The sequence below is a fragment of the Panthera tigris genome, chromosome A1, assembly GCF_018350195.1.
Source record: "Panthera tigris isolate Pti1 chromosome A1, P.tigris_Pti1_mat1.1, whole genome shotgun sequence".
Taxonomy (NCBI): Eukaryota; Metazoa; Chordata; class Mammalia; order Carnivora; family Felidae; genus Panthera; species Panthera tigris.
This window is the reverse complement of record NC_056660.1, coordinates 3866725-3889511: the sequence shown is the minus strand read 5'-3', so window position 1 is coordinate 3889511 and position 22787 is coordinate 3866725. Positions and strand designations below refer to the sequence as shown.

The following is a 22787-nucleotide window of genomic DNA, read 5'->3' as shown; positions in this document are numbered from 1 at the left end:
AAGTTAGTGAAGCCTGGCTAAGATTTGCTCAAAAGGTTATTGCCGTGTGATCACACCGCGGGCAGTGTGATTTATGCAAGCTAGCACGTTTAACTGCCTTGAAATGACATAATAAATGAATATGTTGTAGTTGTTAGAAGGTTATCACTGCTGTGTTCCTTTCACGTTTTAGGTCCCTTTTCCCAGGTCTTGAAGGAAGGTTCATTTTAGATACCCTGAAGCCTCATCTTATAGCTGCTTTAAAGGAAGCTGCCCAAACCCGAGGTATTAATTGTTTAGTTTCTTTTTTTATATATAAGCCTGTTTTTAAAAATATAAAGTTTTTTTTTACATAAACCAATTTTTAAAAATACGAAGTTTTTAAAAGTTCTCTATGAAGTTGAACCAATATGAAATTGCCCGGAGTTCCCCACTGTAGATCTCTAAGTCACGATTTCAGATGGTTCAGCCTGTTGTAATTGTTATATTTTAAGGTGTTTCAGTGCTACACTCTGACATCCAAAAGAATCGAAAGGTGGCAGGTATCGTATTTCAGAACCTCTCCTGTCACGGTCGGCTGGTGTACGTTTATGGTAATTTGTTACACAACTTTTTAATGCTTTCCCAGTTCCTTTGTCACGTGACCCCCCCCCCCCCCCCCCGCCCCCAGTCTCCTATCTCCTAGTCTGTGTAGAAGTGGGCACAGCTGTGGTCGGTTGGATTGCACAGAGGAAGGAGAGAGAGGTTCGGTTCAAGGTCAGGAGCTCCCGTGTGCCCAGAGCTCAGGTCTCGCACCCGCCAGCCTTATGTCACCCATACCGCCCTGCCCTCCCGAGTTGTGTGCAGCCGTGCGTTGTCAGCTCTGGGGACTGCAGACAGATGGAAGGGTCAGGAAAGGGGGCTCCTGAGGTCTTGGCAAAGGATGGGTGTCCTTTATATTGAGAATTCTTTTTAGGAAAAGACAGAAGGGTTTGGGGGGCAAAATCACCATGGTTCTCAGTTTAATGTCACCTTTCAACTTCCGCCAGCATCTTTTCCATTAGGGAACTGTTGCCTGAACTTTTTCGAAGTTGGATATTGGCCTGAAAAATTCTGGATTCGTCCCATTGGTTAAGGTTATAAAGCATATTCTTTGTGATGTGTCTTTTACAGTATATGGTGTTTTCGAGGATAACGAGTAACGGACAAGTTGCTACCGGTCATACACGTATTTATTTAAATACGAGGGAAGGGAATTGGGATGGGGGTGGCATCTAAAGGTGAGTCCAAGTTCCAGGAGTCAAGTTCCATGAGTGTGCAGCGCTGTTACCATCGGGATCTAAAGCTGTGAACCAGGAACTGGACTCTCAGTAACCACCCGTTGCCCGTTTTTGAAAGTTCTGGGCATAGAATTAAAACATGAGGGTTTTTTCTCTGCCGTGGGTACTTCTCTGGTTTCATAGCTCGAGTAAAATCTGTCTCATTAGTTGCTAGTTTTACTTGTATCACATCTAGAATCCGGAGCTAAGCGTTAAGTTACTGCTTGTGCTTTCACTCTTTGCTGCGACTGCCCCTTTACTGTTAGCTGTGGACGTGTTCCAGTCTCTTCCTTCTTGGGGAAAACAGAACAAAGCCTGGCTTTGATTTCCTTTCTTGCGGTCTGTCCCGGTCCAGTTTCTAGAGCGAGTGGGGCGTGCTTATCGTCTGTACCTCCTTATCATCCATTATCACTGCAGATGAACATTTGCTTCTGCTAGCATTCTGATAAAATTGCCGGGCCGAGGTCACCCGTTAATGACTTTGTTTTGTTAAATCCGGTGGACTCTTTTGTCACTTTTCCCTCATCTCCCTGAAGCTTCGATGCTGTTGCTCACACCCTCTTTGAACCCCTTGGCCTTTATGACACCATTCTCTTTCTGTGTCCTTGTTCTTAGGCCTGCTTCCCAGAATTCTTTGTGAATTCTGTACCTGAGTTTATCCACCGCATATGGGCTAGCTCAGGAGCTCTTCTCAGCGCTGACTTTTTTTGTTCGAGTTTACTTATTTTGAGAGGGAGAGAGAGAGCGAGCGCGAGCAGACTCTGAGCTATCAGCGCAGAGCCAGAGCCGGGGCTCGAGCTCACGACCTGAAAGATCATGACCTGAGCCGAGATCGAGAGTCAGACAGTTAACCAGCTGAGCCACCCAGGCGCCTCCGCGCTCTTCTGGTTTGCGCCTCGCTGTCCTTGAGTGAGGCGGCCCCGGGCCCCCACTGCCAGGTGTGTGTGAGAGCCGCTGATCTCCAGTTACCATCCCAGTCCCAGGAGGGACAGTGTGGCGTAGCGGTTATGTGCCGGGACTTGGGAGTCACGCAGATCTGGGCTCACTCCTGCCTCCTCCGTTGTGTGACTTTGAACAGGTTAGCCTGTGTCTCCTGACCAGTAACCTGGTAATACAGTAACATCCTTCCACGAGGGCGTAGCTGAGGCCCTCAAGATTCAGTGATACCCGAAGCAAGATCGCTTTATTTCGAGGTTAATGGCAGGCGAACACGGGGTGGGCCAGGGAAGGCAGGCAGTCACAACGTACTACCTGGACTTTATCCCGTTTGCGGTGCTCATTTGAGAAGGGCTCATTTGAGAAGAGCTCTGCCGTGCTGTTCACTCGCAGGAGTCATGACTGTGACCGCGGCGTGACGTGTCCGCGGTGCACACGGTTCAGCACCGTCCCGGGCACGTCGTGAGTACCGACGGAACGGCCGCCGTTGCCGCGTTGGACTCGGAGGTCTGCAAGTGTCTCGAAATCAACATTTCCACGACTCGAGTCCTCCTCCCCCAGATGCGTTGCCCCTGCTTCCCGGTTCTGTCCGTCGGGCTTCCTCCTCCTGTGCTGCCACCGTGGTAGCCGAGGCGGCTTTTCACAGAGCCCCTCGCTCCCGGGCTTGCTCTTCACCGAACGCACCCCTCCCCTGCTCGGGATCCCCAGCGGACGCCGCTTCCTCCCGGGCAGACCTGGTGTGGTTCGTGCGGGCGACAGGGCTTTCTGTGGTGGGGACCTCGCCATCTCCTGCCTTGGTTCCCGCAGTGTCCCCCTTCTGTTCTCAATGTCACAAGCACTTGTAGGTTGAGAGGCTCGGCGAGCGCAGGGCCCTGTGCCCTGCGACACTTGCCACCGCCGCGTAGCACGTAGAGCCGCGTCAGGCGGCCGCTCGGTAATTGCTTTTACCCCAGTGAAAGTTTTGTCGTGTCTGTGGTTTTGTGCACCGCGTTCCCTTTGCCTGGAACACCCTCCCCGTCCTGTACCTGCCCCGCTGGCTTGTGTTCGTCGCCTACCCTTCAGCCCACACGTGTCTCCAACAGGCCGCCCCTCGCGTGGGCCGCCCCTCGCATGCCCTGCCCTGCTCAGCAGGGGTAGATGCCCCTCCTCTGCTCGGGGAGCTCAGGACGTGGTCCTTTTAGTCCCCCTGGCCTTCTCACGGTCCTAACTTTGCCATGCTGGGCTAGAAAATCCCTGAGAGCAGGGACGATCCCTTATTTAGTTTCTGACTCGCAGTGCCCGTTTGACAAGCCTGCTTGGACACGCTCACGCTTCCGTGTGCGGGGCTGGGGATGGTGTTGCAGCAGGCGGGAGCGCGAAGATGAAGCGGCAGAGGAATCCCTGGCGTCGTGCCCGTGGTTTAGTACTTGCTCCTCAAACGAGCATCTTCTGTCCTCTCACTTGCTCTCCGTATATTGTCGTGTTCATTGGAGTCGTTTGAGTGTTACGTTGCTCGAGTAAACGCTTCACTGTCAGAATTTAGAGAGTAGTTAGAAGAGCGGATAGATGGATTTTGGAGGACATCAGGAGGAAAAAAGCAGTCAAATCAGACAAATGGTAGGAAAGCCTGTTAGGTTAGCAGCAGGATCCTATTTATTATTTAAAATACTTTCATACTTGCTTATTACATATGGCCTCGTGCCTTGCTCCTTTCCATGACCAAAGACTCCCAGTAACCATTTGTCTGAATTTCCCCCTGGGTACGAGGCGTCATGCTGAACGGAAGCAACAGAAGGAAGAGTAGAAGTGAAGGAGCTCACAACCCAGTGGGGACAGCAGTGCAAATAACCCTGCCAGTTAGCGTGACGGGTCGTGTGTCAAACACTGAGAGCAGAGTCGGTGCAAGGAGGGCGTGGCAGGTCGGGGTGGGTGGGGGACCTCACGGAGGAGCTGGCCCCGTGTTCCATCTCAGACGTTCAGGGGACAGACTGCAGACGTCATGTCTGGAGGGGCTGTGTATTCCCCTGGTCCACGTTGACACTATTTTGCAATGATTTACAGTTCATTGTGGAGACAGTCCTGTATGTATGTATGTATATGCATATACATATATGTGTGTACATATACACACACAAATATATACATATGTATACACGTATATATATATGCAGAACTTTTCAGAAGAAGCAATTTCAGGTGCCAACCTCAGATACATAGATGAGCAGTATTCCAATGATTTTGGTGCAGGATTTGTGCCGTGAGGATGTTCTAGGTTCCTACTTTCATAGCTGCCTTTTGGACAGAAGGGCCCTGTCTTAGGACGCCTCCCAACCCCACCGTCACCCTCCTTCTGGCCACCGTTTTGTTTCACCTGGAATACGCATAACCTCAAAGTCTCCCCACGTCCGTCCTTGCCTCTCTAGTTAATACAGCAACAGTATGGCTACGATGATCTTTCTGAAGTTTTTCCCGCTTCTTATCTGAAAATCTTTCAAAGGCTTCTGCCTTTTTCCTTTGAACAAAGGCCAAAATTCTTAATGTTTCTGATGAGGCCCTGCATTATGTGGTTCCATTTTCTGGGTGTTCTAAAGATTCCTGGTACATGGAAAGGGTATATCAGTCTTGGCTGGCACTGTGATTATTATTAATAGTCTCCTTGATTGTCTCCCTTGATCTTTCTCACATTTGGGAGACAGCCTGTCCTTGTCCTCCCTTAGGTGCGCGCCTGGTTTCCTCTGCCCCCCCATCTGGCTCCCTCGTGTTCATCTGTCTCATGGCCCGCGTGTCCCCATGGAGCACGGAGCTCCTCGTATCACTCGTACCCATACCCGTGTACCTGCTTAATCGTTTATAATCATGTCGAAGGCCCGCCTTCCCCATTAGACTGTGAGACGTGGCGCGAGGTCTTGCTTTTTTCTCCATCTCTAACAGTCAGTATTGCGTCTCATGTAATTGGAAGGGTATTCAGATTAGGAGAGCTTAACTTCCGTTGGTAAGAGCGTGTTCTCTGTGTTAGCCGCCGAGTGTAGCCTAAGGTACCCAAATCTGCGCACATCTACAGAGCTGTGGAGTCGTACTTGATCACGGCTTAGATGGCCATGGAGCAGCTCTCTGCAGTTTGAAATTATTTATGGTTACCATAGGCAAGCGGTGAAAATGTATGATAAAGCCTCCCTTACTTTATCGTGGAGTCCGAATTCTATTTACTTCATAGAGATACTCCAAAACTCGTGCACCTACTTTGTAGAGACACCGCAATTTATGGAGTGATTTGCTCCACAAATCACATGTCTTCCCTTTCTTAATTCTTACCTAGTATATCTGAATGTCACATGATGGTCATCTGTACAAAAGCACATTGGGAGCTTATCAAATGACTTTACTTATGTGGTTGAAATGTAATTTATACAGACAGAGTTCCTACCGCTCTTGTCTTTGCTCTCTTTCTAAACTAAGATTCCGCACCTTTGTGTAGTTTGGATTTAGTTTGCATTGAAATACGTTTTTAAATCTTAAATGTATATTTTGCTATATTTGGACTTGTGTGTATGGCTTTTCTTTTACATATGTTGTGTAAGATTCCATAGACAGTGTTATCTTAAGATATAGAATAATTTCTGTAGCCATCATGTGAAATTGTGACAATTCTGGCATTTTCTAAGATCGGATTTAATTGTATTCTAGCACAACAACTACTCTGGGGATATTCAGGTATGATAACTGAATGTTGTGTTTATTTATAGCCTGATGTTTTTGTTCATTTGATTCTTTGAATCTTGTTTTTTCATTTACCTAAGTAGCTAGAAATTATGTTAACTTTTTTTTTTCTGATGCCAATAAATATTAAAGGAGAGAGGAAACTGTACCAATATAGGTGTATAGATGGGGGTTGGACACACCACAGTAAAACCATACCTAAATGACTTGAAAACATCCATTTCACAGAACACTTAGTCTCAAATGAAAGAATTCTGCTGAAATTTGTATTTTAAGCTGTGGTTTCTAGTGGGGGAGTAGGAGAGTGAACACCCCTTTCTTAATGATACACACAAATGTCTGTGATTAAAAAGGCTAGAGGGGAGCCAGTCCTGGGACTAGGGACCGTGGGGAGGAGCCCTACGGCGCCCCTGGTGGAGCCTGGCTCGCTGTGCCGCAGCCGGGAATGGCAGAGAGCACCCCCTTCTCGGCCCCCCCCTGAGGAAAGCAAAGTGGCTGACACCGTGCTCGTTAGGAGCAGTCGGCGATTGTTCTTACGGAGCCTAGTGTGTCATTTTACGGACCGTCTTTTTTTTTTTTTTTAAATAAAAATATTTTGACCAACTGGTATTATTTTCCCCCAGTTCACGTTTCACCTGGAAAATTAGAGGTTGCAAGATTTGCTTTATGGAAATTGTTTTTATGGTAAATACTATTTGTGGAGTGGCTCAGTTCTTTGAAGTAACGTATACCCATGCTCAAACTGATTGGGAAACCCAAGTCATAGGTTATATTGACGATTCCCATAAATACGAAATTTGGTTTCTGGCTCGTAAGTGACGTGTCATCCACAGCTACTATTGCTAGATATTTTGAAGCCTTCACGGGGCCTGTAGTTTTGAGGTGTAATCAAAGAGGAAAGCGCGACGGCGGTAGGAGTAGGCGGCGTGGCTTCCGCCTGCCGTGGGGGCGCTCTGGGTGATGCCGGCGAGTGACCGCTCCAGTCGGTCACTCTCCTCTTCTAGACGAACTCCAGGAAGGCAGCCGCAGAGTGTCAGCGTGGACTTCCCGGGAAGAAATTTGGTCACCAGTGCGAGTTTTGAGCCACCTTGGCATGGCCCGTGTTAGAGTAGCGACCCCCCGGACCCCCGTGGCACCCGCGGTGCTGCCACTTAGACGTGCCCGGTGCCAGATGGAGTGATGGCGGGCAGACGTGGCGCTTCCCTTTCCCTTCTTGACTTGGTCCTTCCTTCGCCTCCTTCCTTTTTGTTTCTCGGAAGGTGTGACCCCCCTCCAGCTTACCGTTTCATTGGACTTTCACTCGCACGTGTATTTACAGGGAGATTTGGGTGTCCCTTCGCAGTGGAGCGTGGCTAGAACCCATCAGCCGTCAGAGCTGCCGTTGCCGCCTTCTGTACAAACGAAGCACGGAAAGCTGTCGCCGTGCCCACAGCCGCGATGCACAGAGTGGCCAGCCAGCTGCGCCCCCGACCAGTCGGCGCAAGTGTAGTGAGCCCCCAGTTAAGGAGAGCGTTCAGGACTGGGGTCTCTTGGAAAGTAAACGTTGAAGTAGTCTCTATAGTATCCTTTTGTCCGTGTCACAAACGTGTCCCGAAGTTAGTAGTGAACGGGAACAAGTGAACAAATACGAACACAAATCAGCGCAGTCTTTGAAGAGTGATTGAGCGGGTTGATGTTACTAGTTTGGAAAGATGGACAGTAAAGCAAAAACCGCTCTTTAAAAGAGTCACTTCGGAGTTAGACAGTCCTGTCTGATGACAGGTTAGGTGAAACGTTTCTGTCTGCAGGGACTCCTTGAGTCCTGAACAGGTGACCTCTTTTGACAGTGCTGATGCTTTGAAAGGCCGAGGCGAGAAAAGCCAAGTCGTTTATCAAAATGGCACAAGACTGACTTGGCTGATACCGCTGGAGGCGCTTCAGCCTTTCAGTGGCTTTCTGACCCGGGGCGTGAAGATGTTTTTCTGCGTTAACATTCATACTTCAGGGTGAAAAGCTTAAATACAAACGAAATAGAAATCGGGACTTCAGATTGAATCCATCTGAAGCACTTAGAATTGTGTCTTAACTTCATTTTCTCTCTCCTTTATTTTCTCGTACGTTTTTTCAGTTGAGCATGACTGGTGTGTTAGTTGCATGTTATATGTGGTGTGGGTGCTTTATTGGCATTTTACTTATATGTTAATATTAGATTATTTTCCTGAAGGTGGGTGTATGTTTATAAGTTGCCGGTTGCGCACAAGGATACTAGATGGGAGTATCTACAAAATGCACGTCATGTGGCCCCTATTAACATAGAACAATGTGGTGCATATTTAATGTTTCGTTTTCAAAGTGCTCTGAATTTTAATTTCTAACTCTTTTTTGTATCCTTGCAAAATCATATCCTTGCCTTGGGTAGTCTATTAACTCAATTCAGTAAACATTTTTTTAAAGAACATTGTTGTTAAAACTTAATTATACAAAGTCTATTTTAATGGGGCACATAGGTCAAGGAGGCTATACTAGTCAAATTGCTGACGAGCTCTTAGGATTTCTTAAGTGTAGCTACGTGACTTACCCTAAATGACACAATGTAGAAACTGAGAGTGTTCAGCGTTTGGGTATTGACATCTCCCAAAGGTTGCAGAACTGTGCCCTGGCTTCAATTTCTGTGGCAGTCATTTTAAAATGTCTCCTTGTAACACGAGGGATCCTTTTCTTGGTAGAAGGTAAAGTCATCTTCCTGAGGTGTAAGACTGTGAGGTAAGGGTGTCCTTTCTCGGTTAAAAAATAGTGATAAACCAGAGTTTCAAGGGGCTTGAGGTGTGCCTTTTTTTTTTTTTATCATTTTTTTCCCCAAAATTACCCTTTTAGAGTCTAGAAATTGTATGTGCATTGGAAGAAAATTGTTAGGTTTCCAGAAGATTGAATTTGAAATGCCATTTATTTATTTATTTGCTGACACATACCTATAGGTACACAGTATTATTTAAACATTTTTTTCCCAATGGTGTTATAACTACTCTGAGGCACTAAATGCACTTGGTGCAAATGCTTGTGCACTAAGTACACAAGCCGTGGCGAGCCCGAATGTTATTTTCTGGACCGGTGGTTAAAAAATCAGCAACAGTCTTTTCCCCGAGACACAAATCTTAGAGCCTTATTTATGAACCACCTGGAAGTAGAGCCGCTTGGCTGGGGACAGCCCCACCTGCCCAGCAGCACCTGGCTGCCCCGATTGTTTCTCCCCGAAGCATTTCCACAAAATCCCAGGGCTCCAAAGAGCCCACCGTAGTCAGTAAGAAGTAGAGAGGTAAAAGCTGCTGGGAAAAGTTGTGAATGCGGTCTATACTCGGGCATGTGAACGGAGCAGTCTTGGGACCTAGAACCTCATCCACATCCTCTCTCCAGATGAGAGGATTCAGGGCCCCACAAGATTGAGTGACACCTACCTTAGGCATCCAGTTAGTACGTGGAAGGAAACTGTGGAAGACTCCTCACGGCCTCAGCTTCAGAGAGTGCTGGTCACTTGCATCTGGGACCCCATTATCACGCCCCTCCCTTCATCCTGCGCAGCTCCTGGAAACACGAAGAAAGGAAATTTGTATTGCGTATCCTTGTAAATTACTTAGCCTTAAGTAGAATGGTACCTGTTTAAGCTTTTCCCACATTTTCTTTGATGCTTTTTTTGGTGGACAGATAACCACTGAAAGTTATTTTCTGTGTTGATTCTATTTGTAGAAACTTACAGGATCATTTTAAAAATGCATGTAAATGCATTTTATGGATTGATTTAAAATAAGCACTCTCCAAAGAGAATCACTTCTCCCATAAATACAAGCGCATATGCAGATTCTCTGTCGTTACTTAAAACTTATTTTAGCCCAGTTATGCTGAATGTTCGCATTTTTACAGTGTCCTTAAACCTTCTAAAAATGGCTTCGTAGTACTACGTAATCTGTAAGACTAGAAGGCTAGACAAGTTAGAGTAGGGTTGTATGTATTTATAACATCTCTGTGTATGATTTACAGGAAGACCGTGTACCCAGCTGCAGCTTCTAAATCCAGAACGATTTGCACGTCTTATCAAAGAAGTAATGAATACATTCTGGCCTGGCCGAGAGTTGATTGTTCAGTGGTATCCATCTGATGAAGACAAAAATCACCCATCTGTTTCTTGGCTTAAAATGGTTTGGAAGAATCTCTATATACATTTTTCAGAGGATTTGACTCTATTTGATGAGATGCCACTTATCCCCAGAACTACACTAGAAGATGGTCAGGCGTGCGTGGAGCTCATTAGACTCAGGACTCCATCGTTAGTCATTTTAGATGATGAATCCGAAGCACAGCTTCCTGAATTTTTAGCAGATATCGTACAGAAACTTGGAGGGATTGTCCTTAAGAAATTAGATGCCTCCATACAGCATCCACTTGTTAAGAAATACATTCACTCGCCGTTACCAAGTGCTGTGCTGCAGGTAATGGAGAAGATGCCGCTGCAGAAATTGTGTAATCAGATAGCTTCGCTACTTCCCACGCACAAAGATGCCCTGAGGAAGTTTTTAGCTACCTTAACTGATAGCAGTGAAAAAGAGAAAAGAATAATTCAGGAGTTGCCAATATTCAAGCGGATTAACCACTTATCTGGTCAGGGCATTTCCTCGTATACAAAACTAAAAGGCTGTAAGGTCTTGCACCATACCGCCAAACTTCCACCGGATCTGCGACTCTCTCTCTCAGTCATAGACAGTAGTGACGAAGCTACCATTCGCTTGGCAAACATGTTGAAGATAGAGAAGTTAAAGACCACCAGTTGCTTCAAGCTCATCTTAAAAGATATTGAAAATGAATTTTATTCACACGATGAGTTGACACACCTTATGTTATGGACCCTTGAGAATCTGTCCTCCCTTAAAAACGAGAATCCGAATGTGCTTGATTGGTTAAGGCCATTAAAATTCATTCAGATTTCGCAGGATCGGATGGTGTCAGCCGGCGAACTCTTTGATCCTGATCTAGAAGTACTAAAGGATCTCTTTTATAGTGAAGAAGAAACCTGTTTCCCACCCGCAGCTTTTACCTCACCAGATATCCTGCACTCTTTGAGACAGATTGGTTTAAAAAACGAAGCCAGCCTCGAAGAAGCTGATGTTGTGCAAGTGGCAAAAAAAATCGAAGCCTTACAGGTCAGTTCTTGTCCAAATCAGGAGGTTCTTGTAAAGAAAGCCAAAACACTCTTACTTGTTTTAAACAAGAATCATACGCTGTTGCAGTCATCCGAAGGAAAGATGACCCTGAAGAAAATAAAATGGGTCCCGGCTTGCAAGGAAAGGCCACCAAACTATCCAGGCTCGTTAGTCTGGAAGGGAGATGTCTGCGACCTCTGTGCCCCACCAGATATGTGCGATGTAGCCCATGCAATCCTGGTTGGCTCGTCACTTCCTCTTGTTGAGAGCGTCCATGTGAACTTGGAAAAAGCTTTGGGCATCTTCACAGAACCTAGCATCAGTGCGGTCTTAAAACACTTTAAAATTGTTGTTGATTGGTATACTTCGAAAACCTTTAGTGATGAGGACTACTATCAGTTTCAACATATTTTGCTGGAAATTTACGGCTTCATGCATGATCATTTAAATGAAGGGAAGGATGCTTTCAGGGCCTTACAATTTCCGTGGGTTTGGACCGGCAAGAAATTTTGTCCCCTCGCCCAGGCTGTGATAAAACCATTCCATGATCTTGATCTTCAGCCCTATTTGCACGGTGTGCCTAAAACCATGGCAAGATTCCACCAACTGTTTAAGGAATGTGGTTCGATAGAGGAGTTGACGTCGGATCATATTTCCGTAGTCATTCAGAAGGTGTATCTCAAAAGTGACCAAGATCTCAGCGATCAGGAAAGCAAGCAAAATCTCCATCTTATGTTGAATATCATCAGGTGGCTGTATAGCAATCAGATTCCAGCCAGTCCCAACACACCAGTTCCTATACATCACAGCAAAAACCCTTCTAAACTTGTCATGAAGCCAATTCATGAATGCTGTTACTGTGACATCAAAGTTGATGACCTCAATGATCTACTGGAAGATTCGGTGGAGCCAATCATTCTGGTACACGAGGACATACCCATGAAGACTGCAGAATGGTTGAAAGTTCCATGCCTCAGCACAAGACTGATCAATCCTGAGAACATGGGATTTGAGCAGTCAGGTCAGAGAGAACCGCTTACTGTAAGAATTAAAAATATTCTGGAAGAATACCCATCAGTGTCAGATATTTTTAAAGAACTGCTCCAAAACGCCGATGACGCAAATGCAACAGAATGCAGTTTCATGATTGATATGCGAAGAAATATGGACATTCGAGAGAATCTTCTAGACCCGGGGATGGCGGCTTGCCATGGACCTGCTCTGTGGTCATTCAATAATTCTCAATTCTCCGATTCAGATTTTGTGAACATAACTAGGTTAGGAGAATCTTTGAAGAGGGAAGAGGTTGACAAAGTTGGAAAATTTGGTCTGGGATTTAATTCCGTGTACCATATCACCGACATTCCCATCATTATGAGTCGAGAATTCATGATAATGTTCGATCCGAACATAAACCACATCAGTAAGCACATTAAAGACAAATCTAATCCTGGGATCAAGATTAATTGGAGTAAACAGCAGAAAAGACTTCGGAAATTTCCCAATCAGTTCAAACCGTTTATAGACGTATTTGGCTGTCGGTTACCTCTGACCGTAGAAGCCCCTTACAGCTACGATGGAACTCTTTTCCGACTGTCCTTTAGAACGCAACAGGAAGCCAAAGTGAGTGAAGTTAGTAGTACCTGCTACAATACGGCAGATATTTACTCTCTTGTGGATGAATTTAGTCTCTGTGGTCACAGGCTTATCATTTTCACTCAGAGTGTGAACTCCATGTACTTGAAGTACTTGAAAATCGAGGAGAGCAATCCCAGCTTGGCACAGGATACGGTGATCATTAAGAAAAGCCCCTGCTCTTCCAAAGCAGTGAGTGCCCCTGTCTTAAGTGTTTTAAAAGAAGCTTCTAGGCTCATGAAGAGTTGCAGCAGCAGTAATAAAAAGCTTCCTGCCGATGCCCCCAAGTCGTCTTGCATTCTTCAGGTCACAGTTGAAGAATTTCACCATGTGTTCAGGAGGATTGCTGATTTGCAGTCACCGCTTTTCAGAGGTCCAGAGGATGACCTAACGGCTCTCTTCGAGATGGCTAAGTCTGGCCAGTCGAAAAAGCCGTCAGATGAGTTGCCTCAAAAAACAGTAGAGTGTACCACATGGCTGATATGCACCTGCATGGACACAGGAGAGGCTCTAAAGTTTTCCCTGAATGAAAGTGGGCGAAGACTAGGGCTGGTTCCCTGTGGGGCCGTGGGGGTTCTGCTGTCCGAAATCCAGGACCAGAAGTGGGCTGTGAAGCCACACATGGGAGAAGTGTTTTGCTATTTACCCTTACGAATAAAAACAGGATTGCCGGTTCACATCAATGGGTGTTTTGCAGTTACTTCAAACAGAAAAGAAATCTGGAAGACAGACACGAAAGGACGATGGAATGCCACCTTCATGAGGCACGTTATTGTGCGGGCTTACTTGGAGGCCCTCAGCGTCCTACGCGACCTGGCTACTAATGGGGAGCTAATGGATTATACTTACTACTCGGTGTGGCCTGATCCTGAATTAGTCCATGATGATTTTTCTGTCATTTGCCAAGGATTTTATGAAGATATAGCTCATGGAAAAGGGAAAGAGCTGACCAAAGTCTTCTCTGACGGATCTACGTGGGTTTCCATGAAGAACGTGAGATTTCTGGATGACTCTATACTTAAAAGAAAAGATGTGGGCCCAGCAGCCTTCAAGATATTTTTGAAATACCTCAAGAAGACCGGGTCAAAGAACCTCTGTGCTGTTGAACTTCCTTCTTCAGTAAAAGCAGGATTTGAAGAAGCTGGCTGCAAACAGATACTGCTTGAAAATACCTTTTCAGAGAAGCAGTTTTTTTCTGAAGTGTTTTTCCCAAATATCCAGGAAATCGAAGCAGAGCTCCGAGATCCCTTAATGAACTTTGTTCTAAATGAGAAAATTGATGAGTTCTCAGGAATTCTTCGTGTTACCCCATGTATCCCTTGCTCTTTGCAGGGGCATCCTCTGGTGTTGCCATCAAGGCTAATCCACCCTGAAGGACGCGTCGCCAAGCTGTTTGATATTAAAGATGGACGCTTTCCTTATGGCTCCACTCAGGATTATCTTAATCCTATTATTCTGATTAAGCTGGTTCAGTTGGGCATGGCCAAAGACGACATTCTGTGGGACGACATGCTAGAACGTGCACGGTCAGTGGCTGAAATCAATAAAAGCGATCACGCTGCCGCTTGTCTGAGAAGCAGCATCCTGTTAAGTCTCATTGATGAAAAGCTGAAAATCAGGGATCCCAGGGCAAAGGATTTTGCTGCAAAATATCAGACAATCCCCTTCCTTCCGTTTCTGACAAAGCCGGCAGGATTTTCTTTGGACTGGAAAGGTAACAGTTTTAAGCCCGAAACCATGTTCGCAGCGACTGATCTTTACACGGCTGAGCACCAAGATATAGTTTGTCTCCTGCAACCAATTCTAAATGAAAACTCACATTCCTTCAGGGGGTGTGGTTCGGTGTCACTGGCTGTTAAGGAGTTTTTGGGATTACTGAGGAAGCCGACAGTTGATCTGGTTGTGAACCAGCTGAAAGAAGTTGCAAAGTCAGTTGACGACGGGATAACATTGTACCAGGAGAACATCACCAATGCTTGCTACAAATACCTTCATGATGCAATGATGCAAAATGAGGCCACTAAGATGTCAATTGTTGAAAAGTTAAAGCCCTTTAGCTTCATTCTAGTTGAGAATGCATATGTGGACTCAGAAAAAGTGTCTTTTCACTTGAATTTCGAGGCAGCACCCTACCTTTATCAGCTGCCTAATAAATACAAAAACAATTTCCGTGAGCTTTTCGAAAGTGTGGGCGTGCGGCAGTCATTTACTGTTGAGGACTTTGCCCTTGTTTTGGAATCTATTGATCAGGAGAAAGGAACAAAGCAAATAACAGAAGAGAATTTTCAGCTTTGCCGGCGAATAATTAGTGAAGGAATATGGAGTCTCATTAGAGAAAAGAAACAAGAATTTTGTGAGAAAAATTATGGCAAAATATTACTGCCAGATACTAATCTTAAGCTTCTCCCTGCTAAATCTTTATGCTACAACGATTGTCCCTGGATAAAAGTTAAGGACACCACCGTGAAATACTGTCATGCTGATATACCCAGGGAAGTAGCTGTGAAACTAGGAGCCGTCCCAAAGCGACACAAAGCCTTGGAGAGGTACGCCTCCAACATCTGTTTCACGACACTTGGCACGGAATTTGGGCAGAAAGAGAAGCTGACCAGCAGAATCAAGAGTATCCTTAACGCCTATCCTTCAGAAAAGGAAATGTTGAAAGAACTTCTTCAGAATGCCGATGATGCAAAGGCCACAGAAATCTGTTTTGTGTTTGATCCTAGACAGCATCCAGTTGACAGAATATTTGATGATAAGTGGGCCCCCCTGCAAGGGCCAGCGCTCTGTGTGTACAACAACCAACCTTTCACGGAGGATGACGTCAGGGGAATTCAGAACCTTGGAAAAGGCACCAAAGAAGGAAATCCCTGTAAAACTGGGCAGTACGGAATAGGGTTCAATTCTGTGTATCATATTACCGACTGCCCTTCTTTCATTTCTGGCAATGACATCCTGTGTATCTTTGATCCTCATGCCAGATACGCACCAGGAGCCACATCCGTTAGTCCTGGACGCATGTTTAGAGATTTGGATGCAGATTTTAGGACACAGTTCTCAGATGTCCTGGATCTTTACTTGGGAACCCACTTTAAATTGGATAATTGCACAATGTTTAGATTTCCTCTTCGTAACGCAGAAATGGCAAAAGTTTCGGAAATTTCTTCAGTTCCGTCGTCAGACAGAATGGTCCAGAACCTTTTGGACAAATTGCGGTCAGATGGGGCAGAACTTTTAATGTTTCTTAATCACATGGAAAAGATTTCTATTTGTGAAATAGACAAAGGTACTGGAGCCCTGAATGTGCTGTATTCTGTAAAGGGCAAAATCACCGACGGGGACAGACTGAAAAGAAAACAGTTTCACGCATCTGTAATCGATAGTGTTACGAAAAAGAGACAGCTCAAAGACATACCAGTCCAACAGATAACCTATACTATGGACACTGAAGACTCCGAAGGAAATCTTACTACGTGGCTAATTTGTAATAGATCGGGTTTTTCAAGTATGGAAAAAGTGTCTAAGAGCGTTATATCGGCTCACAAGAACCAAGATATTACTCTCTTTCCACGAGGCGGAGTAGCTGCCTGCATTACTCACAACTACAAAAAACCCCACAGGGCCTTCTGTTTCTTGCCCCTCTCTTTAGAGACGGGATTGCCGTTCCACGTGAACGGCCATTTTGCTCTAGATTCAGCCAGAAGAAATCTGTGGCGGGACGATAATGGAGTTGGCGTTCGCAGTGACTGGAATAACAGTTTAATGACAGCATTAATAGCTCCTGCATATGTTGAATTGCTAATCCAGCTAAAAAAGCGCTATTTCCCTGGTTCTGACCCAACACTGTCGGTTTTGCAGAACACACCGATTCATGTGGTGAAGGATACTTTAAAGAAGTTTTTATCGTTTTTCCCAGTTAACAGGCTTGACCTACAACCAGATTTATATTGTCTAGTGAAAGCACTTTACAGCTGCATTCACGAAGACATGAAACGCCTTTTACCTGTTGTACGGGCTCCAAATATCGATGGCTCGGATTTACACTCTGCGGTTATAATTACTTGGATTAATATGTCTACTTCAAATAAAACCAGACCGTTTTTTGACAACTTACTGCAGGATGAATTGCAACACCTGAAGAATGCAGATTATAACATCACGACCCGCAAGACGGTGGCAGAGAACGTCTATAGACTGAAACACCTCCTTTTAGAAATCGGTTTCAACTTGGTTTATAACTGTGATGAAACTGCCAATCTGTACCACTGCCTTATAGATGCGGATATCCCTGTTAGTTACGTCACCCCTGCTGATGTTAGATCTTTTTTAATGACCTTTTCTTCTCCTGACACTAATTGCCACATTGGGAAGCTGCCTTGTCGTCTCCAGCAGACTAACCTAAAGCTTTTTCATAGTTTGAAACTTTTAGTGGATTATTGTTTCAAGGACGCAGAAGAAAATGAGATTGAAGTGGAGGGACTGCCCCTTCTCATTACACTGGACAGTGTTTTGCAGACTTTTGATGCAAAACGACCCAAGTTTCTAACAACGTACCATGAGTTGATTCCATCCCGCAAAGACTTGTTCATGAATACGTTATATTTGAAATACAGTAATATTTTATTGAACTGTAAGGTTGCAAAAGTGTTTGACATCTCCAGCTTCGCTGATTTGTTATCCTCTGTGTTGCCTCGTGAGTATAAGACCAAAAATTGTACCAAGTGGAAGGACAATTTTGCAAGTGAGTCTTGGCTTAAGAACACGTGGCATTTTATCAGCGAGGCTGTAAACGTGAAAGAAGATCAAGAAGAAACACAACCAACATTTGACATTGTTGTCGATACCCTAAAAGACTGGGCGTTGCTTCCAGGAACAAAGTTCACCGTTTCAGCCAACCAGCTTGTAGTCCCTGAAGGTGATGTTCTGCTTCCTCTGAGTCTCATGCACATTGCAGTTTTTCCAAATGCCCAGAGCGATAAAGTCTTTCATGCGCTCATGAAAGCTGGCTGTATCCAGCTTGCTTTGAACAAAATCTGCTCCAAAGACAGTGCATTTGTTCCTCTGTTGTCCCGTCACACTGCAAACATAGAGAGCCCCACAAGCATTTTAAAGGCCGTACATTATATGGTTCAAACATCAACCTTTAGAACCGAAAAATTAGTAGAAAATGACTTTGAAGCACTTCTGATGTATTTCAACTGCAATCTCAGTCACTTGATGTCCCAAGACGACATAAAAATTTTAAAGTCACTTCCATGCTACAAATCCATCAGTGGTCGCTACATGAGCATCGCAAAATTCGGAACATGCTATGTACTCACAAAAAGTATTCCTTCAGCTGAAGTGGAAAAATGGACACAGTCGTCGTCATCTGCATTTCTTGAAGAAAAAATACACCTAAAAGAACTCTATGAGTTGCTTGGCTGTGTACCTGTAGATGATCTTGAGGTATATTTGAAGCACCTCTTACCCAAAATTGAAAATCTCTCTTACGATGCAAAATTGGAGCACCTGATCTATCTGAAGAATAGGCTGTCAAGTATTGAGGAACTGTCAGAGATCAAGGAACAACTTTTTGAAAAACTGGAAAGTTTACTGATAATCCACGATGCGAACAGTCGACTAAAGCAAGCGAAACATTTTTATGATAGAACGGTGCGAGTTTTTGAAGTTATGCTTCCCGAAAAATTGTTTATTCCTAAGGACTTCTTTAAAAAATTGGAGCAGCTTATAAAGCCCAAAAATCAAGCCACCTTTATGACCTCCTGGGTGGAATTCTTGAGAAACATTGGACTAAAGTACATCCTATCTCAGCAACAGTTGCTGCAGTTTGCTAAGGAAATCAGCGTGAGAGCTAATACAGAAAACTGGTCTAAGGAAACACTGCAAAATACAGTTGATATCCTTCTCCATCACATATTCCAAGAACGAATGGATTTGTTATCTGGCAATTTTCTGAAAGAACTTTCTCTAATACCGTTCTTGTGTCCTGAGCGGGCCCCTGCAGAGTTCATTAGGTTTCATCCTCAATATCAAGAGGTCAATGGAACGCTTCCTCTCATAAAGTTCAATGGAGCACAAGTAAACCCCAAATTCAAGCAGTGTGATGTGCTCCAGCTCTTATGGACATCCTGCCCTATTCTTCCAGAGAAGGCCACACCCTTGAGCATCAGAGAACAAGAAGGTAGTGACCTTGGTCCGCAGGAACAGCTCGAACAAGTTTTAAGTATGCTTAATGTTAACCTGGATCCTCCTCTTGATAAGGTCATTAATAACTGCAGAAACATATGCAACATAACAACATTGGATGAAGAGATGGTAAAAACTAGAGCAAAGGTCTTAAGGAGCATATATGAATTTCTCAGTGCAGAAAAAAGGGAGTTTCGGTTTCAGCTGCGGGGTGTTGCTTTTGTAATGGTGGAAGATGGTTGGAAACTCCTGAAGCCTGAGGAGGTAGTGATAAATCTAGAATACGAATCCGATTTTAAACCTTACTTGTACAAGCTGCCTTTAGAACTTGGCACGTTTCACCAGTTGTTCAAACACCTAGGTACTGAAGATATTATTTCAACCAAGCAATATGTTGAAGTGTTGAGCCGCATATTCAAAAATTCTGAAGGAAAACAGTTAGATCCTAATGAAATGCGCACGGTTAAGAGAGTAGTGTCCGGCTTGTTCAAGAGTCTGCAAAATGATTCGGTCAAGGTGAGGGGTGATCTCGAGAACGTCCGAGACCTCGCGCTGTACCTTCCAAGTCAGGATGGCAGACTGGTGAAGTCGAGCATCTTAGTGTTTGATGACGCGCCACATTACAAAAGTAGAATCCAGGGGAATATCGGCGTGCAGATGTTGGTTGACCTTAGCCAGTGCTACCTAGGGAAGGACCATGGCTTTCACACTAAATTGATAATGCTCTTTCCTCAAAAACTTAGACCTCGTTTACTGAGCAGTATACTTGAAGAACAGCTAGACGAGGAGACTCCCAAAGTTTGTCAGTTTGGAGCATTGTGTTCTCTTCAGGGAAGATTGCAGCTACTCTTGTCTTCGGAACAGTTCATCACAGGACTGATTAGAATTATGAAGCATGAAAATGATAATGCTTTCCTGGCCAATGAAGAAAAAGCCATAAGACTTTGCAAAGCCCTAAGAGAAGGATTGAAAGTGTCCTGTTTTGAAAAGCTTCAAACCACACTAAGAGTTAAAGGTTTTAACCCTATTCCCCACAGCAGAAGTGAAACTTTCGCTTTTTTGAAGAGATTTGGCAACGCGGTCATTCTGCTATACATACAGCATTCAGACAGCAAGGACATTAACTTCCTGTTAGCATTGGCAATGACGCTGAAGTCTGCGACGGACAATCTGATCTCTGACACTTCGTATTTAATTGCTATGCTAGGTTGCAATGATATTTACAGGATCAGTGAGAAACTTGACAGTTTAGGAGTAAAATACGACTCTTCTGAACCATCGAAACTTGAACTTCCGATGCCTGGCACTCCAATACCTGCTGAAATCCATTATACTCTGCTTATGGATCCAATGAATGTTTTTTACCCGGGAGAATACGTTGGGTACCTTGTTGATGCTGAAGGTGGTGATATCTATGGATCGTACCAGCCAACGTATACGTATGCAATTATTGTACAAGAGGTTGAAAGAGAAGATGCTGATAATTCTAGTTTTCTGGGAAAGATCTATCAGATTGATATTGGTTACAGTGAATATAAAATAGTTAGCTCTCTCGATCTCTATAAGTTTTCAAGGCCCGAAGAAAGCTCTCAAAGCAGAGACAGTGCCCCTTCTACACCGACCAGCCCTACCGAGTTCCTAGCCCCTGGTCTACGAACCATTCCTCCTCTTTTCTCCGGCAGAGAGAGCCAAAAGACCTCATCCTCGAAGCATCCATCCCCCAAAAAGCTCAAGGTGAATTCTTTACCAGAAATTTTAAAAGAAGTGACATCAGTGGTGGAGCAAGCTTGGAAGCTTCCAGAATCGGAAAGGAAAAAGATTATTAGGCGGTTGTATTTGAAATGGCACCCTGACAAAAATCCAGAGAATCATGACATTGCTAATGAAGTTTTTAAACATTTGCAGAACGAAATCAACAGGCTAGAGAAGCAGGCTTTTCTAGATCAAAATGCAGACAGAGCCTCAAGGCGAACATTTTCAACCTCAGCATCCCGATTTCAGTCAGAGAAGTACTCGTTTCAAAGATTTTATACTTCATGGAATCAAGAAGCAACGAGCCATAAATCTGAAAGGCAACAACAAAATAAAGAAAAAAGCACACCTTCAGCTGGACAGACTTACTCTCAGAGGTTCTTTGTCCCTCCCACTTTCAAGTCAGTTGGCAATCCGGTTGAAGCACGTAGATGGTTAAGACAGGCCAGAGCAAATTTTTCAGCTGCCAGGAATGACCTTCATAAAAACGCCAATGAATGGGTGTGCTTCAAATGTCACCTCTCTACCAAGTTAGCTTTGATCGCCGCTGACTACGCTGTGAGAGGGAAGTCCGATAAAGATGTAAAGCCCACCGCACTCGCACAGAAAATAGAGGAGTACAGTCAGCAGCTTGAAGGGCTGACGAATGATGTCCACACGCTGGAGGCCTATGGCGTAGACAGTTTAAAAACAAGATACCCTGATCTGCTTCCTTTCCCGCAGATCCCAAACGACAGGTTCACTTCTGAGGTTGCTATGAGGGTGATGGAATGTACCGCCTGTATCATCATAAAACTTGAAAATTTTATACAACAGAAGGTGTGAGGTATTTAAAGGAAAAAAAAAAAAAAAAGCAGAGCCAGACCTTGACTGTGTTGTAGCACAAATATGAATGCTGTACGTCCTTAGGCTTCATTGCCAGTTAGTTATTTAAGAATGGTAAAGCACATTGCAGGTTGTTTGGGAAGAACTTTGGAGTCGTTGTTAACGTGCATATCAACAGAGGACCTTGGCCGACCTTAAAAGAAAATTATTTTGAAGGTGGTGAGCTGCAGAATTGCTAGATGTATTTGAATGGCTCGGATGGCACATTATTGAACTGCACTTTATGTAACCAAAGCTTAGCGGTTTGTTCGATGCGAGTCTGTGTGTGTCCGTGATCAGGATGGAGGTATCTTTTGTGTTTTTAACGCGGTATTTTTGAAGGAGCTTATGAAACACTGGACATATCACTGGTTTAAACAAATAAGGGGAATCAAGTCTTTGGAGCTGATCGTTTCTTTAATTAGATCCTCTTTTGGATGCATCATTATCAGCTGGATCTGATTATGAATTTGTTGCAATTTTACATCGTAAATAGTACATTTAAAAAATGGTACAGTATTTTAATCCTGAATATTACTTGATTAAGAGTATGCACATAGTACTCCTTAGGGTGCACTGAGTGCACTTTACATCTTTCTTTTAAGTGGTTTTTTACACCTTCTGTTTACAGGCTCCTTATCTCGTGAAGATGATGTTTGGAAAACTCAAAATGGCGGCAGTTCTTATCACCAGATGTCAATATCGCGTCCAAGAACTGCGTGCCAAAACGACATTTGTCAACTGTTAGAACATTCGCTTTCTGTTTGTACATATTTTCCACAAATATCATAATTTATATAGCGCGACTGAACAGGATGCAATCTTTTGTTGTCTAAAGGTGCTGCATTTAAAACAAAGCTTTTCTTTCCACATGGCACTTAGTGGGGTTTCTTGGATTTTACTTTTGAGGACGTTAAAAAATCAGTGTGAAATCCTTGTGACAATGTCCAGTAGCTTGTGACAGTTTATTGCATTTTCCCCATGAATGATTCGGAATTGACATTTGATTTTTCTCATGCTTGAGTGTCCTCCTATATTGTATTCACTTTGGCATATTTCTTTGGCAGAATGTAAAAGAGAGGTAATGATAATTATTAGTTTATACAAGTGTGCTGGCTGTAGATGATGCTAAATATAATATTTTATGCAATTAAGGGCTTATGGAACATATTCAAACTTTTTTACTTTTATTGGGAATAGGGAATGTTTGTGCCTCCACTATTGTATTGCTTCTGGATGTGAAGCTATGTAATTACTTCTGCTATTATAT

At 44.2% G+C, this 22787-nt stretch overlaps 2 protein-coding genes across 5 annotated transcripts in view; one reads left to right on the top strand and one right to left on the bottom strand.

Annotated features, from left to right (window-relative positions):
• SACS (sacsin molecular chaperone) overlaps positions 1–22241 on the top strand; it is a 40923-nt gene extending 18682 nt beyond the window's left edge. The window contains exons 8-9 of the mRNA XM_042981237.1: positions 173–264; positions 9921–22241. Coding sequence (XP_042837171.1) covers positions 173–264; positions 9921–21478 — 11650 coding nt within the window. The 3' untranslated portion in view covers positions 21479–22241. The remainder of the gene's footprint in view (positions 1–172; positions 265–9920) is intronic.
• The window catches only part of SGCG (sarcoglycan gamma), a 165650-nt gene that overhangs the window by 6129 nt on the left and 136734 nt on the right, over positions 1–22787 (bottom strand). For 2 of the 4 annotated variants that reach the window (XR_006215721.1, XM_042981546.1), the window contains one exon: positions 9119–9467. Coding sequence is in view for 1 of the 4 variants with exons in the window: in XM_042981546.1 (XP_042837480.1) it covers positions 9438–9467 (30 nt within the window). In the remaining 3 variants the exon portion in view is untranslated. Of the gene's footprint in view, positions 1–8170; positions 8645–9118; positions 9468–22787 lie in introns of those variants that run through there. The other 2 variants (XR_006215744.1, XR_006215724.1) reach the window with 2 other exon arrangements.